At 35.8% G+C, this 18507-nt stretch overlaps 1 protein-coding gene and 1 pseudogene across 1 annotated transcript; one reads left to right on the top strand and one right to left on the bottom strand.

Annotated features, from left to right (window-relative positions):
* Positions 1-9538: 9538 nt before the first annotated feature.
* On the top strand, positions 9539-12712 carry LOC143575994 (L-type lectin-domain containing receptor kinase S.1 pseudogene; annotated as a pseudogene).
* A 60-nt stretch (positions 12713-12772) lies between these two features.
* On the bottom strand, positions 12773-18271 carry LOC143575986 (ferric reduction oxidase 8, mitochondrial-like). The gene is made up of 8 exons (XM_077060209.1): positions 17870-18271; positions 17615-17708; positions 17347-17535; positions 16668-16905; positions 15459-15786; positions 14954-15218; positions 13682-14355; positions 12773-13425 (listed from the first exon to the last, which is right to left on the bottom strand). The coding sequence occupies exons 1-8, from the start codon at positions 18021-18023 to the stop codon at positions 13253-13255; spliced, it is 2115 nt and encodes a 704-aa protein (XP_076916324.1). The 5' UTR covers positions 18024-18271; the 3' UTR covers positions 12773-13252.
* Positions 18272-18507: the final 236 nt, after the last annotated feature.

Raw genomic sequence — 18507 nt, 5'->3', positions numbered from 1 at the left:
TAAAGCAAATATACACACTGAACTAAATCTGAACTACGTTGACACCAAAACCGATTCGAATATAAACTCGGAACCAATACCAAATCAGGACAGACGCTACCAAAATCCGATACACGATCTGAACATAATCAGAGGTATATATATATATACACATATTAAAACATATCAGAACTATAACAGAAACATATACAGATACTAAACTACACGACTTGTGATGTAATAATAAAATAAGTCATGTAAGCAGAAGCACCCAGAGCCAAAAACAGAGGGGTACACAGCTAGCTAGTCCATGCACCTATGAGATGGTACGTATGGCGTACACACATTATTCCATCCCCCAGAAATCAGAAGTCAGAACAGAACTAGGATCGATCCATACGCCCCTAAGTGGCCATAATACTTCACAAGTACTGGTTAGAGACGCCGTGAACTTTAATTACGCACTGTCACGACAAGTGTCATGCCGTTGACGCCCCAACGACAAGTCAGAAAATGCTCGGGTAACAGAGTACTAAAACTAAAAACTTATAACTAAAATATATTATATAAATAACTGAACTCAAAATATAACTGACGCGTAACAAAAATCCGTACTACAAAGTAACGGAATAGAGTCAATACTAAGTGTAAACGGAAACAGAAACCGTAATGAAGTAACGGAATATAATTTATACTATGAGTGACAGAAATCAGAAACCGTACTACGAAGTAACAAGAAACAGAATCCGTACCTTGATTATTACGCAAAAGTAACAAGTTGGCTTGTCTTCAACAATTATAAGAACCTTCGATTTATTGACACCAACTTTAAATTACTATAAAATATGTTACTCGATTTGACTTGAGGGTTCTAGTGACTTATCCGGCGACGGATTCATAACGTTTGTTATAACATGTTTATTAATGAAAAACCAATACTTTTATTTATTATTTAATCAACTGTGAGATGAATAAACTTAATATTCTAGCATTATAATAATATCAATCTCCTCTTCAATCATGGTGTGACTTACGAAAACATAACTAAATGACACAACAAGCTTTAGAAATTTGATGAATTCATAAATATACTAATAGTTATTTAAATATGTTGCTAGTATATATATGGTCGAAAGAAACAAACCAACAGATGCTTAATTTATTTATTTATTATTATTTATACTCACATATATTCTTCCAAAACAAAACGTTTTATATTAAACATCTGCTAGTCGCCGTCATGAATCGAACTCACAGAAGCATATGTACGAAACGCGTAGTAGTCGAGGGTCGGAAGTTCTTACCTAAGTAGCTGCACAAAACGAAACGAGTTGTAGACAAACGGAAAAGTCGGACTTCGTGGTATGTGCTCGATAGTTGAACAGAACTGAACCAGAAGATAGGTAGCAGCAGTGGTGGTTAACCACGGTGGCGACAACAATCGGCGAATAGGGTGGCATAGGTTTTCCGGCGACGAGTTACAGGGAGGTGGTAGTGTCGTAATGGTGAATGCGATATGGTTGAACACGATGTAGGGTTTGTGAAAAGAATATATAGTTAAACGAATCGTGTACCTCAAGTTACGCTCCATTCTTTTGATAATAGGGTTACATCTAATAATTCAAATTTTATAAGTTTTGCCGGAAATCACGTGGAAGATGCAGTGGGTTTCAAAACAACTTTTGGTATATGGCGAAACTAGTCCTCCAACTTTGCTTTATAATTAATTTAATATTTACAAACAAACCTTTCTATTTAGTATTTAATTTAAATAATCCCTAAACTCATTTTTTTTCTATTATCCAAAATGTTCGACTATTTTTTTTTATTAACGTTCCATCTGTTTAATGAGATTTTAACACATCTAATAATTGACCCCAAAACATTCAACGATTATTGCTTTATTATTTTATTTTATTGCTAAACAAATTTCCGGGTATTACAGTCAATCTCTCGTTTCATTCTTAAAGTGTTCGGTACAACTAGATCTAACACAAGTGTGAAGGACAAACATGTATTTTTTATAATTTTCTTATGATTAATTGATGATTAGCTTAACATCTAATGCTTTAATTGAATGCTAACTTAAATCTCAATTATTACATTAAACATATTGGACGTTTTATGGTCGACGACGTTCCGTCTCTTCACGATATCAATGGGGAAACACTAAACACCGATTCCAATTAATGAGAAATCAAAGCTAATCAATTTCAACAACTCATCCCTTCCGTATAAATCAAACAATATTCTTCATCAATTGATTCGCTTCACATATGTATTCCTCATATTCGTTCGATTATGTATTTGCATATTTAGGGTTTTTATTTTTGAATCAACTATGTTCGATTTTGTTTATGTGCTCTTCTTTTTCATTTTATATGAGATTGTATATTCATCAGTGTTGTAAAAGTCGGATTCCAAGGCCTTTGAATCGGCGATTCCAAGGTCCTCGGATATCAACCTTGCCGCCTTTTCTCAACTCGGACACCATTACTCGCCAAGGTCCAACTCGGTCAAAAGTCGGAGTACTCGGGATTACTCGGCCTCCAAGGTCAACTCGGCCAATTTTTTTAATTTTTTCTATTTTTTTTAATTTTTTTAATTTTTAGTGAAAAATTAAAAATAACAACAAAACATGAATTTTTTGAATTATGTTTTTTTATATGAATTATGTTTATTTTTGACATGAATTATGCTTATCTTAACATATATATAATATCCAATAATTATTTTATGTTATATTTATCATGTCCGAGTATAAGCCGAGTACTCCACGAGTACTCCGAGTACTCCCTAAAAGAGGGTCGGCCGCCTAGGGACCGCCTAGCGAGTTTTACAACATTGATATTCTTGCATTCCTAATTGATTCATTTAGTCGTATTTATAATTAATTCATGTATTGAACTAATCCTTTTTTTTCCTATTGAATCGATGTGAACCATTATAGATGAACGGGGGATTTGCCGTTGGACTGTATTAGATGTTGTTTGAATCGGTAAGTTAAGAAGAAAAAAGGGAAGCAACTACAGAAAAAATATATACTCAAGGATTTGAAGTATGGAAGATTAGGGATTCACAATCTTCACCCTCAACGACACCTGTGGTGGTCAATAAGGTCAATGTTGGGGTCATGCTTTTAGTTTGGTGCCTACTAGGTTTTTCAGATCAAAAAACATTGATATGAACTTGGATTCGGTGGCCCTTGGTGTGAGGGTCCCTTTTTGTTTCCACTGATTTGATATGGCAACTTTTAACGAATTTGCTTTCGAGTGGGTGGATTCGGGTTTTTTAATGGATCAATTAAGTATAACGAGCCAAGCCATGAAGTTATCAACCGCTTGATTCCAATGGCTTTATTTGGAAGACAAAATGGCAAAAGACGTCCTTTACGTTTGGTCTGATTTTCAGTAGACGTCCTTTATCGAAACAAATAGCAGAAGACATAACTCATGTATCAAATTCCTTTCAACTTACGTCCTTTGACACTAACCCAGTTAAAATTTTCTGTTAACTTTGATCATATGCTTTGCACATGAGGGTACTGTGGTCATTTAACATTATTATTTAATAACTAAAAATATAATAAAATTACATAAAATTTTGACCATCTCTCTCTCTCTTTTTCTCTCTTTCTCTCCCCTGCAAATCTTCACCATCTCTCTCGCTCTTTCTCTCTCTCACACACACACACAAACCTCGCCGAAAACAGTGGTGGCGGCCGAGAATATCACCGGAGTTTAGAAACTAGTAAATTAAGGCTAAGCAATCTTCGGGTATATCATAAATGTAATCAACGGTTGAATCGGGAAATTTGGGAAGTGGGTTTTCGTCGGAGTGGGTGAAATCGGGTAAGTATATCATGGATCTACTATGGGAGATGTGGTGCTTATTTGTTGATTTGGGTGGTGGTTTCCATAGATGGTGGTGGAGTGAGATGACAGGTGGTGGTGGTGGTGGAGACGCAGATTAGAAAGACGATGATGGTGGTCAAGTGGGGGTTTAAAGGCGGCGACAGTGGTGGTTTCAGGTGGTAATCGGGGTTCAAAACATGTGTGGGCATGGATTAGGGATTCAAACTAGATCTGTACAAGGTGGAATCCTTGATTGGTTATGGTGGCTTAATGGTGGGTGTGACGAGATCTGGGAAAAACAGAGGGTGCAGAGTAGGCGGCGACGACGAGATGGATTTGGTGTTGAATGGTTGTGGCCGGAGTTGGTGTGAAATGGATTTGGTTATGGTGGCTTAATGGCCGGTGGTGGCCAAAGTTTATAGAGATGGATTTGGTGGTGGCCGGAGTTGGTGGTGGTATGGTATGCGGCGATGGTGGCCGGAGTTGATAGTGTTGGATAGTCGTGGCCGGAGTTGATGGTGTTGGATGGTCGTGGCCGGAGTTGATGGTGTTGAATGGTGGTGATGAGTTGGATGGTGATGAAGAAGATGATTACTACACAAAAGGTCAAATCTTTAGTCTAATTACACAAACAATCCTTAAAGGCGTAAAATGACCACACTACCCTCATGTGCAAAGCACATGATCAAAGTTAACAGAAAATTTTAACTAGGTTAGTGTCAAAGGACGTAAGTTGAAAGGAATTTGATACATAAATTATGTCTTCTGCTATTTGTTTTGATAAAGGACGTCTACTGAAAATCAGACCAAACATAAAGGACGTGTTTTACCATTTTGTCTATTTGGAATGCCAAACTAATTTTAGTCTATATTTTTTTATTATTTAAAGTGACATCATAAATCAACCATTTTGTTTGCTTAAAATATCCCAAAACAATAGCTTTTTTCATATATTTAAAAGATTTTTACCATTACAATTTTGATAATATCAACATATCTTGTTCAACCATTAAGAGGTTCATTTGTGATAAGGCAAATATATAAGCAAGTCGAATTTAGATGTATTATATAACTCAGTTTTCAAGTCAAAACAAATAAACTACATATCAATACCCGGGGTACCGGTATCGGTATTAAGTGTTTATATACAGTTTTAGGGCTGGCAATTCGTGGCTTAACAGGTTTAACAGGTAAGAGGCGACGCGCGTAACACAAATATCAAACTTGAATACGACTCGTTTAACTACTTTATATGTCATGACTATAAGACAGTTTTAAGTTTTGTGTAACAATAAGGGATAATGAGGGAGTCTAGCCTACTAATTTCAATTATTTAAGAAAATAAAAAATTCACATACCGCACTTTTTTTATTAACAGGTATTATCGTGTCTTTAACAGGTACCCAATTTCCAGTCCTATACAGTTTGTTTACGAATCAGAGCATACATCATTGGTTAGTCTGATTATTGAGTGTTTTGTCTTTATTATGTGTTCACAAGAAAATAATTGTGAGTTTATGATGAAACCGAAAGCCATGGAGATTTACAGCATGGGTGCTCATCTTGAAATCTTGAAATTCCACTTCATACTCCAGTGCATTTAAAATTTATGCATTCTTCACTTAAAAACTATTTGGTTTGAAGATTTGAAAATATATGGTTTCAAGCCTTCAAGTATAAATCAGTCGCCTATAATTCAACAAGACCTATGATTGAAACACCCTGCAGTGTGAAGCCTAGCACCTCATTTTTATATTCTTCTCGATGCTAAATTGTTCTTTTTCTCTTTTTTAATATTGGTGTTACCTTAACATGTTGAAATTATTGTTGGTGGTTATTGGTTAAACTATGTGATTTTACTAAATGGTTGGATCACGTGGCTCGTGCATATATGCAACTGTGGCCCAGTTTTGACGGTTTTTAGGTAAAAGTGTGATCCAAACCGTACTAACAATTTTCAATCTTAATAAATCGAAACGTTTAAAAATAAAAATGGAACCATACCAACAGTTTGATTCTAGCAAATTATTGAATATATTTTGAAATAAACTTCTTATTTCTAAAACCAAAACATTAACTTCTCTAAAAATTCTTAAAAAGGTTAACGAGTCAACCCACTTTTTGACGGGTCGGGTTTGGGTTGACCTGTTTAATAAAACTGGTCATGTCAGCCAACATAAACCTATATTTTTTCGTGTCGGGTTTCGGGTCGTGTCAGGAATTGACACCCCTAATACTGACTATAATAACATCAACAGGAGACTTCCGGTGTGTGATATGGCTATTAAACTTTGTGATAATTAATATTGTTCCAAGTACATCTTAAGAGTATTGTCTTTTGTTGTTTTTTCCATCATTAATATTATTAATTAATGTTCTTTCTGATAATGATCGTGCATAGGGTATGGGGTGTTCCATTTGAGGTTAAAAATACCCACATTGGATCATTTATAAGTAGACAAATAAATATTGTCATCTCAAATTTTTATTTTATTTAGTCTTTATGGTGTTTAACGAGTGACAGTTTCTATTCAGTTTTCAGAAGACTAGGACTACTAAAAGGGAAATAATTATTGAGGCATTAGCTTAAAACTTCTATATTAAACTACTTAAGCCTTGGGTAAACTTAAAGGTAAAAAGACTTGGCTAATACTTAACATTTGAAAAAATAAATTTAAATACTTTGACCAGGGTTTAATGTTAAATGAGGTCAACGGAAATAGATTATATGAATCACCAACATATGCAATTATTGCTCTATTGCTAATAATTCTATCGACATCATTTGCTTTTTATTAGCTTCACAAGTTTTTTTCCCTTATTATTTTTTATTTTGTATTATGTTTGAAAAAGTTAAAATGGGTTACACTATTGTCAATTCCAGGAAAAAAGGTGCTAATTGTTTCGGGTTATTTGAAACAGTTTGAAAAAAAGGATTTGCAGTGGACAAAATACTAATACGGGCTAGATTTACGAGAATGGTACTTTGGGAATACTCAAAAAGTGAAACTAAATACAATGGAAATTATGGTATAAAAAGATTTAGTTTCACATCGAACATATTTTAGAAATTTGGTGTACTGTTGCTTTGTTGGTAAACTTCATTTCAGGTCATTTAGATACTGTTATAGTTGACTTTTTGAAAGTCAAACATGCATTTAGCAGCAGCTAACGAGTCAATGTATTTAACTAAGTTTTGCACCTTATCATTTAGAATGTATTTAACTAAGTTTTGCACCTTATCATTAAGGTAAAACTGTAAAATATATGGAGTACATAATCTTTTACAAGTAAGAAACAATTGAATTAAACACTTTTAATTAAGATAACTATTAAACGAAATGCATAAATATGATCATAGATTTTCCAATTTGATTTTGAAAAACGTTTATGTTTCAGTCTTTCAGATGCCGTAGAACGGTTGGGAAAACTTATTTATATTTTCTACTCCAACCGCAACCAAAAAGACCACTACTAATAAATATTTCATAAAACACGATGTATACAATATATATGCATACGTTAGTATTTTAATACCCCCCCAACACACAAACACCCCACAAAAAACAATATCTAACAAACCATATGCACATGTGGTAGCGCGCTCGCACTGATAACCCATTACAGACCACGCCACACACTACAAACCAATACGAGAAGATAACCTGCAGAAACCCGCGGCATCGCGTGGGCACATTTGCTAGTTTTACAAAAATACAAAATTTGCATAAGTATTTTTGAATAAATGACTAGGACCTTTTCTTGTTAGATATAAAAGTCCACCTTTGACTTGCAATTGGTGCATTAGGTGTTTGTTTGACCATCAATTTTCTTTCGTTCTCTTGAATCATTCATACACAATAGTTCAAAATGGGGCCTTAATCAGTTATTTCGTTCGGATGTTTACGAGTTTTGAAATAATTTTAGTATCATCAGATTTTTATATAAATAGTACAAAACATCAATACCTTATTCGGTTTTAATCATTTATTTTACTTGTCACTTGATATTTCTGAGTTTTGAAATGAATTTAGTATTATCAACCTTTTCTAAGGACGGTTATAAAACGGGCACTAGCAAGTAAATAAAAACCCAAAAAACAAACAATCATCAAACGAATTTAGAATTGAAACTACACTTGGTATTATCAACTATTTAAAGTAATTTTCACTCGTTGAAAAACATTGAGTCGGACCTAATACGACAATATCGTCTTCATCAATTTAACAAGTTTCATTTGAATCCTTCTTTGGTGGTGTACGTTTCGTAGAGTCGCATATTCAAGCTTAAGTATTAAAGTCTATATTTACGTGACAATTCAACAAGTTTAACCCGGATTTCTTAGATACATTATACATTTCTTTTGTCCTACGGGTGTACCTTAGAAAAGGATCAGAGGCGACTGTCATAGATAGATGTTTTGAGTGTGCTTGATTGAATTCAAAAGTAATGCACGAAACTGGAGATCCCAGCCGCACGTGGTCATGTGCTTCACAAGTTGATGGCCTTTCATTTATGATCAGTAACATTAAAATAAGGGTGTTAATCATGTCAGGTTGGCGGGTTAACTAGATGAATAACTAAACTCTAATTTGACCCGTATATTTATTTGTGTCAAGGAAACAACTCTAACACTTAAAGTGGTGTAACCCGAAGTCCTGAATGCGACTTGTTTAATCTAATTTATCGCAAGAGTCAAATTGGTTGACAATTTGGTGGGTTGGAATCGAGTTGTAAATGTGAAAAACAAGTTGACGGATTTCAATAATGCGTTAAACGATGATTTAATTACGTGGCTTATATTGATCAACTTATATACAACAACCTCATATTGATCAACATATATACAACAACCTCGCTTATCAAATGATTAATGTATATAACAATAATGGTTGTCGATCATGTTGAGTTTACAGGTTAAAGTTTTAAATGAATGGGTTAAATATGTGAAATCACACAATCAAAGTATACCAAAAAAAAAAAATCCTTGATATAGGATTTTTTTTTCTTTTTTCAATTGTGTGTACCTTATAAATAATAAAAGGGAAAATTTCCAAAATAGCTCATTTATAAAATGTGGTTTCAACTTTGTCCCCACAAATTCAAGTTTCCAACTTTGTTCCTTTGGTATCTCGTCGCCGACGGCGTATTAGCGAACACCGACGATGTTTTAATATAACATAGGGTTGACAATGCGTTATGTTGCTAACATAGGGTAGCAGCGATGCGTTAATGTTTAAAGCAGGGGTTCCACGATGCGTTAGTTGATAACGCATCGCTGCTACCCAATGTTAGTAACATAAACGCATCGTCAACCCTATGTTATGTTAGCAACATAAACGCATCGTCGGCGAACCCCTGCTTTAAACATTAACGCATCGCTGCTACCCTATGTTAGCAACATAACGCATTGTCAACCCTATGTTATATTAACACATCGTCGGTGTTCGCTAACATGTCGCCGACGACGAAATACCAAAAGAACAAATTTGAAAACTTAAATTTGAGGGAACAAACTTGAAACCATATTATATAATAATGGGTCATTTTAGGGATTTTCCATAATAAATAGACTATTTGACTGCTCTTCATATAACCATGTCTTTCCCTTAAGCATAGCAACCCATGTTTGAAACACATGTCATCGAACATTTGCTGTCAACTGTTCCTTAAGCAACAACAAATAATAATCCCAAATCCATCATATGAAACCCCAACCCAAACCCCAACTATGCATCTTCATCTTCATCCTCTCACCACCACCACCACCACCACCCACCACCGCCGTTGACTTCCTCTTCAACTCCTTCACCACCGCCACCAACCTAACACTCTCACATGACGCACGCATCCAACCACCTGTCATCCGCTTATCCAACGACTCAAACCGATGGTCCATCGGCCGAGCCTTCTACCCAACTCCAATCCAAATCATCCAACCAACTTCCAATAACCTCACCGTCTTTTCGACCCAGTTCGTGTTCTCTATATTGCCAGAAATCAGTTCCAGTCCTGGCTTTGGGATCACCTTTGTGTTGTCTAATGTTACTGACCCTCCTGGAGCAATTGGAGGGCAGTATTTGGGGTTTTTTCGAACTCGGGTGCGGATGAGTTTAATGAAACGAATGATAATCATGTTGGGATTGATCTTAATAGCCCCGAATCGGAGGTATATTGTCCAAAATTCCGAAGTTTGGATATCCGAAATTTTATATTGTCATTCGGGTTGGACATTTAGAAAATATAGGATATTTCGGATATCCGAATTAATCCAAAATGTTTTTTAAAATTGTTTAATGACAAGTATTAGTTAGAAATTTATGATATTTCGGATATATTTCAGATAGTTTTTGGACATTTCGGATATTTAATTTAAAGTTTAGATATTTTTGTAATATTCAGATATTTCGGATGTCCGTAATTTAGAGGTGTACAAAACCGGTTTTTTTCCCAAACCAACTGGTTTGGTCAACCCTAGTCAAAACCGAACCGGTTCGGTTTAAAAATCGGTTTAGGAACAACAGAGGTCGACCTGGTCCAGCTCGGTTCGGTTCGGTTTCGAACCGGTTTAAACCCAAACCGGTCCGGTTTTAATACTGGTTTGGTAGATCTTAAGGGGAACCGGTCCCAGAACCCGTGGCTTGGATCGGTTCGGGAACCGGTTTGGGTTAAACCGGTTTTATTTTCAAACCAGTTCGGTTTGCAAAGAATTGGTCCCAAACTGTTTACTTTTGTACACCTCTACCGTAATTAGGGCCGTAAACGAACCAAACAATCAGGGAATAGTTTGGCGGGAAGTTCATTTATGTTCGTTCATTTAATAAATGAATGAATAGGAACAAGAAATTTCGTTTGATTAGTTAAACAAACGAACATAAATAGAGCCCTCGTTCGTTCAATTGTGTTCGTGAACGTTCGGTAATGTGTTCATGAAGTTCGTTCATGTTCGTTTGCACATATTGTTCATGAAAGTTTTTTTTTTACATTTATTTTATCTAAACATTATATATTCTTTAATTTATTACTCCTAACATAAAATAGGAAACTATATTCTCACACTGTTTCCATTTCATTTCTCATTATTCACATTCATAAATTCATCGATCTCAATCTCTAGGCTTCGCCAATTTCATTTGTGTGTGTTTGTGAACACATTCATGTCCTTAATGAACGAGCACGAACATAAATTCTCGTTCTGTAAGTGTCTGTGAACCGTTCTTGAACACATTATTTCTTAACAAACGAACATGAATAGGACCTTGTTCGTGTTCGTTCGGTTTGTTTGCAGCTGTAAAATTTTTTTAAGGTTCTTAAATATTTTTTAAAATTAATAAATTCGAATACTGATTTGGATATTGAAACTCATTATTTTGAACACCCCAGGTATATGTTGATGCTGGCTACTACAACTCCAGTGGGAGCTTCATTCGGATCAATATGCGAAGCGGGCAAAACATACACGCGTGGATTGAGTTCGATGGACCTAGATTGGAGATCAACGTCACGATCGCTCCAGCGGGTATGTCCAGACCAGTTAGACCGTTGCTTACTTACCGAGATCCGATTATTGCTAATTATGTGTCTCCCCAAATGTATGTTGGGTTTTCTTCTGGTAAAACCACTTGGGTTGAAGCACAGAGGGTTCTAGCATGGAGTTTTAGCGACACAGGTGTCGCAAGAAACATCAATACTACAAATTTACTGGTTTTCTTGGCTCGGCCGGAGTCGAATTCTGGTTTGTCCACCGGAGCTATAGTGGGTGTTGTATGTGGTTCGGTGGGGTTCTTTTTATGCTTGCTAGGTGTTTTTTTCTCTGTCTGGCTGAAAAAACGAAACGAAAATAAAGAAGATGAGATTGAAGATTGGGAGCTTGAATACTGGCCTCACCGGTATGATTACGAAGAGCTGAAAACCGCTACGAACGGGTTTTCAAAAGATCAGATTCTTGGTGCGGGTGGGTTTGGTAAAGTTTACAAAGGAACGTTGAGTAACAAAACCGAAGTGGCGGTTAAATGTGTGAATCATGATTCGAAGCAAGGGTTAAGGGAGTTTATGAACGAGATCGAGAGTATGGGTAGACTTCAACATAAAAACCTGGTTCAAATGAGGGGTTGGTGTAGAAAAGGTAACGAGTTGCTTCTCGTGTATGATTATATGGCGAATGGTAGTTTAAACACTTGGGTTTTCGATAAACCGAAGGGTGTTTTGGGTAGGGCGGGGAGGAAACGGGTGTTGGCTGACGTGGCGGAGGGGTTAAGTTATTTGCATCACGGGTGGGAGCAAGTGGTGGTGCATAGAGATATTAAATCGAGTAACGTGTTGTTGGATTTGGATATGAGAGGACGGTTGGGTGATTTTGGGTTGGCTAAGTTGTACACGCAAGGTGAGGTACCGGGGACCACGCGGGTAGTGGGGACACTCGGGTATTTGGCGCCAGAGCTGGCTATACTGGCGGCACCCACGACGGCTAGTGATGTTTATAGCTTTGGAAGCCTATTGAGACGTGGCGGGATAGGGATGACGATATGATTTTGGTTGATTTGGTTAGGGAAAAGTATGTTGAAGGGAAGCTATTAGAGCTTGTGGATGTGAGGATTAAGGGGGAGTATGACATGGCGGAGATGGAGGCGGTGATGAAGTTAGGGTTGAGTTGTTGCCACCCTGATCCGGTGCATAGGCCGACTATGAGGGAGGTGGTAACGATCTTGTTGGGTGAGGATACCACTGTTGCTCTGAGAGTTGTTTTGCAAGAAAGCACGAAAGAGCCGTCACCATAACCACCACTACCACTGTCATTGCCGCCGCTTCGGTTGTAAGTATACAGCACCTTCTGTTGTGTTATATTTTGCTTGTTGATACAACATACAAGCAATATAGCAAGTAGGACAATCTGAATGGTATTTTTGTTTATTATGTCAATATATATTGATTTTGTATTATTTTCTTACAAATTTGTATTGTTTTCTTGCAATATTGTAGATGAGTCAATTTCGACTCGTTTACAACAAATAGGTCGGTTTGGGTTATGTTTAGCGGGAAAAATGGGTAAAACTTAAAAAAAAATAATAATAACTAAAAGGCTCAAGTCAAGCACAATGTGTTCAAATATTTACATTTTACCGGCATCCTAAATTGTTTATAACATATAAGATTTTATTAATAATTTACTTTTACAAATCTTTTTAATTAGTTATGTCATGTGTGTCTATATCATGCTAACTGGGCCAGCCCATGACATGTTCCTCATCAGATTGTGGGCCTTAACTATAACCTTTGGGTCCAGCCATTAACCGAAAACCAGGCCCTCTAGGGTCGGGTCAGGTCTGGGCCCGGGGCACAATAACAAGAACAGTTATGGAAAGCAAAACAAGCTAACTTTTATATTTGCAAGTTGCAACCAAACATACATACATACATTCCTAGAGAGTAAAGTTTAGTGAGTGAAAATTGAAGTATGGCTTCTTTGTTTTGATGGAACCTTGAGAACTTAGCCTGCAAATTGAAGCTACTGATTCCTTCATCTTTTCGGGCCCACATACCAACACCCCCACATAGGACCCACCCGTTTCGTTTGGGAAGTTTGAAAATATATCTGCAAAAATTTACGCGCTACATGATTAGTTTATTGAACATACCGGTTTTAAAACTTGTTGAATTGTAAGTAGAGGTGTAAATATAGATTTGTTAGGTCACGCCGTAACGGGTCAAAATGGGTTAGGTTGAGATGAGCCCGTTTGGCCCATTTGACCCTTTTTATGAATAAATTTCTCTACTTGACCCGTTTTAAGATAAAACACAATCTGAAAAACCCGTTCATAAGTAAAAAAACATATAACAAGAAAACATACCATGGAAATTCGGTCTTGCTCCAAAATGTACTTCATGTTCATCAAGATTTCGGTTTGACTGCAAGGAACTTGCATTCATTTCTTTTCCTTTATTCTTAAAATCCATCAAATGTTGTTTCCTCAAACTTTTTAACCTCAAAACCGAGTACACCATCACGCCGACAACGATGGACAAAATGAAAGCCAACATAACAATAAGATCAACGAACGATGATGCGTTTTTTTCTTTCGTAGAACCTTTCTTAGGCCAAGGCAAGAAAACATGGCTAAAAGTAACCAAAAGAACAAAAAACAAAAGCGAGGTGAACCCGATAATAACAGCCTTCAAAATCGGGCTCCCATGGCCATTTGGTGAGTAACTTATACGTTCCGTTTCAAAGTTAACCGTTTCGACTTGAGAAAACTCGCGTATCATATCACCAATCGTTGCGCCCGATTGTGTTTCTTGGGTCACATAAACTTTCAACTTGAGATTAAATTCTTTGGATTTTTTGTTGGTAAGAAGAGGTAGGATGGAATTTAGAATACTGATATTGTTGCTTTTCTTCATGATATAAACAAGTTGTATTTTTGTTGGGAAATTGTTTCTCTTAGTAGAAGAAATTTCTTGCAATATGCTCAAAAATGGAGTCACGCCGATCCCGCCGGCGACTAGAAGCAGACTATCATATTTGCTGAAAGCATAATGATTTGAAGTTAAACATAAGTAAAATACAAGATAACATAGGTGGCATTTTCGGCCCATTTTCTTATAAACAGGTCGATTCGGATTATGGTTTACCTCTTACGGGTTGAATAGGATCGTCAATATTTGGAACGCTAGTTTTCTTTTTACATTTTTAAAGTTAAGTGGAAGAAAGAAAAACAGGACGACAGAGGTGGCTGTTTTGCCCACATTTTAAAAAATGGGCCGATTCAGGTTATGTTTTGCTTCAAATGGGTTGAATAGGAGTAATAGACCATAAATTTGTTTAGGGTTAACTTGATCCAGACTGTTTGGACACATCACCCAATGTGTCCAACCCGCGCATACTCAAATTCAGGGCCGGCTTAGAGCATGTACAAGTTAGACAATTGTGCAAGACCTATCAAGATTAGAGGCCCATAAGTATTTAATTTCTTTTAATATATCAATATATTATATCAATATTTGATTTATTTTAATATATTTTGAGGTCTATTTATATAACTCGTCCAAGGCCCACGAAGGCCATCGAGCTCTGGGGTAGGGCCCTGCTCAAATCTTTACTAATGGATGATTATTTTATGTACCTTAGGAAGTCGGTTGACGCGGGCCCATACGGGCCTTCAACTGAAACCGGAATGCATCTTTGGGCTCTTTGATCGGGCCCATTAATAGGCATTCCCTGGATTAGGTCATAAAGAGAATTTGTCCATGATCCATCACATTTTATGATTATTGACATTGTATCATCATCAACCAAGGAGCTTGAAGCTACACTAAAAGAATGCCATTGAAATTTGGAAATACTTGGTATCTTTATGAAGATTATGCTTGTTGGTGTGTACTTCAAACCTGCATAACACATTTCATTATAGATTAAGATAAGTTATTTTCATTTTTTCAGCTTAGTTTTTACAAAACTAGTGGTTTGTATGACGAATAACATGTCACGTTAACAAACAACTCGTCATTTTTTACACGCTTAGTAGATTTACTGAATGACCCAAACTGGACAAAAAGCCATCTTGTAATGACTGTTAATCCGTTGCCTCGATTTAATAAGTAAACAAGTGACAACTCAAGGAATCTTACTTGGGTCCTTTGGCAGTATAACTTCAATTGCTTTCGATGGAAAGATCCGAGCAGAAAGAATGCACGTTTCAGGCCTCGACTGTATTATTCTAAGTAACCTCTCGATGGCGAAAATTAAAATGGCAGGCAACACCATGTAGAAGTGACGGTCTCCGGTATGAAACAAGAAGAATACTATGAAGATGGTATATAAGTGGTGTGTGTAGTAAAATATTTCAAATTTTTTTCTTCTCACTTGTGGAAGTGATGTTATCCAAATGACTAATCCCACAACAAGTGATATTTCCCCTGCTAGATATATTCTTCCTGTTTTTTGCCATTGGAACACCTATTTTTCCAAAAAATAAAAAACAACAAAAACGAGACATTATATATGAAATAAAAACTACTGGTAAACTGACGGAATAACAGAATAATCAAAACAAATTAAACTTTTTTTTTTTCATTGGTAGGGAAAACTTGTGGACCACATGAAGCGTGCCATGTTGCCTACGCGCGACTACATTTAAGACAACCATGGTAAATTTTTGTGCATTATCATTAACTATTTACTGAAGTAATTTTAAATAATTTAAGGAAAAAAAACATAAACAAGTTGTAACTCTTGATTATGATAAGATTAATACAATAAATTGATCTAAGGATATGTTTTATGGTGCACCGACGGTTAGACATAAATTAAGGTCAGTTTTAGTCATGGAGGCGGACCCAAATGTTATGCAGTGTTTTTTTTTCTTTTTTTCTAGCATCATATACTCTTTTTTTGTGTAGTATAGTAATATATGAAAACAAATCCTTACTGACGTGAAAAGATATGTTGAGCTTGTTAAAAGAGTAAAACGAAACGTATGTAAATTGTAGCTTCTATTTATTACAAAGATAATTAGATAGTTCAACTCAAATTGATTTTAGGTTTAGATTCTGCTTTTCGGCCAAACCATATCTAAGGGTTAGTATATTTCTTTTCAACGTTTAAAGTTAATGAATTAAATGTAAACAAGTCTACTTTAAAAAGGATCCAATTTAACTTTTTTAGGTCAAAGCATGTGACTTTTTATTTTGATAAGTGACAGAAAGTTTGCTACAATGTTCATACTAGCCTTTTCTATTTGTAGTTTCATAAAGTTAAAAAATATTTATAAAATTCATAAAAATAGTTGGAACATTACTCATTTGGCCTCCAAAAATTGCAAAGCTCAAGAAATGTACCTCATCTTGAAGCATGTTTTTGATACCCCATATGAACAAAGTGCCGGCGCCATGTAGAGTGGCGAATGATAACATCAACGTCCCAAGCCAGATATGGTATCGAACAGATGCTTCAAATTGGATGTCGAATAATCGAAAAACAGTCATTCCCCTCATGATAGGGAATAGAAGCAATGCTAGGCATGCTTCCGCCAACAATCCACACCGTGTTGCCATCCTAAAGGTCTTATATTGCCATCTGGATAAAAAAATAAGACATCATGAGATCAAGTCTTGTTTTAGATTGTTGATCATGTGATTTAAAATAATCATGATTACTAAAATGGATTGTAGGGTAGTGTTTGGATATATGCACGTTAATCTGAACTTGTAATAATTAGATATATATTGTTTAATGTTTTACAATACTGATTATGTAACACCTTAAGCAAATTATACATCGTTTCAATATCAACACCCTCACATTGGTTGAAGATGAGAGGAGTGCTCCACACTGAAGCATCAAAGCATGCTCAAGTGGGGTCATCCGAAGATGGGCTACCTCCTTTGGGGTCTTTCGGGAAAACAAAAACAAATTTGTTACCTTCTTATGATCAAATTGGACAATATTTGATGGTATAATCAAATTTCTTTACCAAACACTAATAAAGAATGCCAAGTTGGTATGAAGAATGCTCACATGTTTAATTTCATCAACTTTCTAGCAGGCATCATCTTCTCGAAATCATTAGATACACGTAAATAGAACGTCCATGCTAGAAAGATGACGAACATGAAGATCACAAGAATTTCCATGGCAGATAAAACACCAACAAAACTATTGACGATGATCGGATTTGATAAGGATGAGATCAAACTCCTCCTTTGTCTGAAAATAAACGACACAAAAGTAATCAAGACATAGAACTATTAATGAGTTTAAAATCATAGTCTTATCTCTAAATTACCTTCGTCTTTGTTCTTCTGTTTTCAAATGTTGGTACACAAATCCAATTATCGTCGAAAGGATAATAGGGAATGAATAGACAACGAAATCAAGACCTGCAAGTATCATATATACTTTAGTCAAATCATATCTTCTAAACATGGTAATAATATAACAAGAAACCGTACCTAATATATTCTATCCGATAGCAAGTAGGTGACCATGTATAAACAAACAATCATGATTTAAATCTTTATTAACTTTTAGATGATCTTACCATTGGAACCGAGAATTGTAGTTCTTGCAGCCTCTTCGGCTTCTTTCCATTTTCGTGTCCATATTTGAGTCGGTTTCATAATCCATAAGAAAGCCCAAACGACGGCTAGTATGATCATCAAAAACTTGAGAAGAAGAAGAAAAGATTTTGCCATTTTTGAGCTTATACAGTGCTCAAAGACCTCTTTTGCAGAAGTTGGTGATCACCAAGTTGAAGATATGCCTATTTATATATCAACATGATATATAGAGATGTAGATATTGTTAGTACACCCCACCATTAGTACAGTGTGCATCATGAATCATGATGATCATTTTGTAAATATATTTCCAATATCTCCCAATGGTGTTGGAATTCTACACATGTGTCATCAAATCTCATGATGAACTATGCTGCCATACAAATTGATTAAAGTGATTATTCTAACAGGTATCGGATTTAAAAACAAATAATCATATATAGCTAAGGTAATTAAGTATAAAAGTGCCGTTTAGAAAAAAAAAAGAAATTAAGTGTAAAAGTGAATGGGAAAACATCTTGTTTGTAATTTCGGACCGTATTCACAAGTTGATGAATATGGAATGACCTAAGTTGACAAGTCAGTTAAGTTGGTTAGTTTCATAATTATAATATGATTA

This window comes from Bidens hawaiensis, unplaced genomic scaffold (genome assembly GCF_021521415.1).
Source record: "Bidens hawaiensis isolate Kalapana, Puna unplaced genomic scaffold, B.hawaiensis_p1.1 tig00027827_1, whole genome shotgun sequence".
NCBI lineage: Eukaryota > Viridiplantae > Streptophyta > Magnoliopsida > Asterales > Asteraceae > Bidens > Bidens hawaiensis.
Note: the sequence above shows the minus strand (reverse complement) of the source record. Positions and strands in the feature narration are given on the sequence as shown.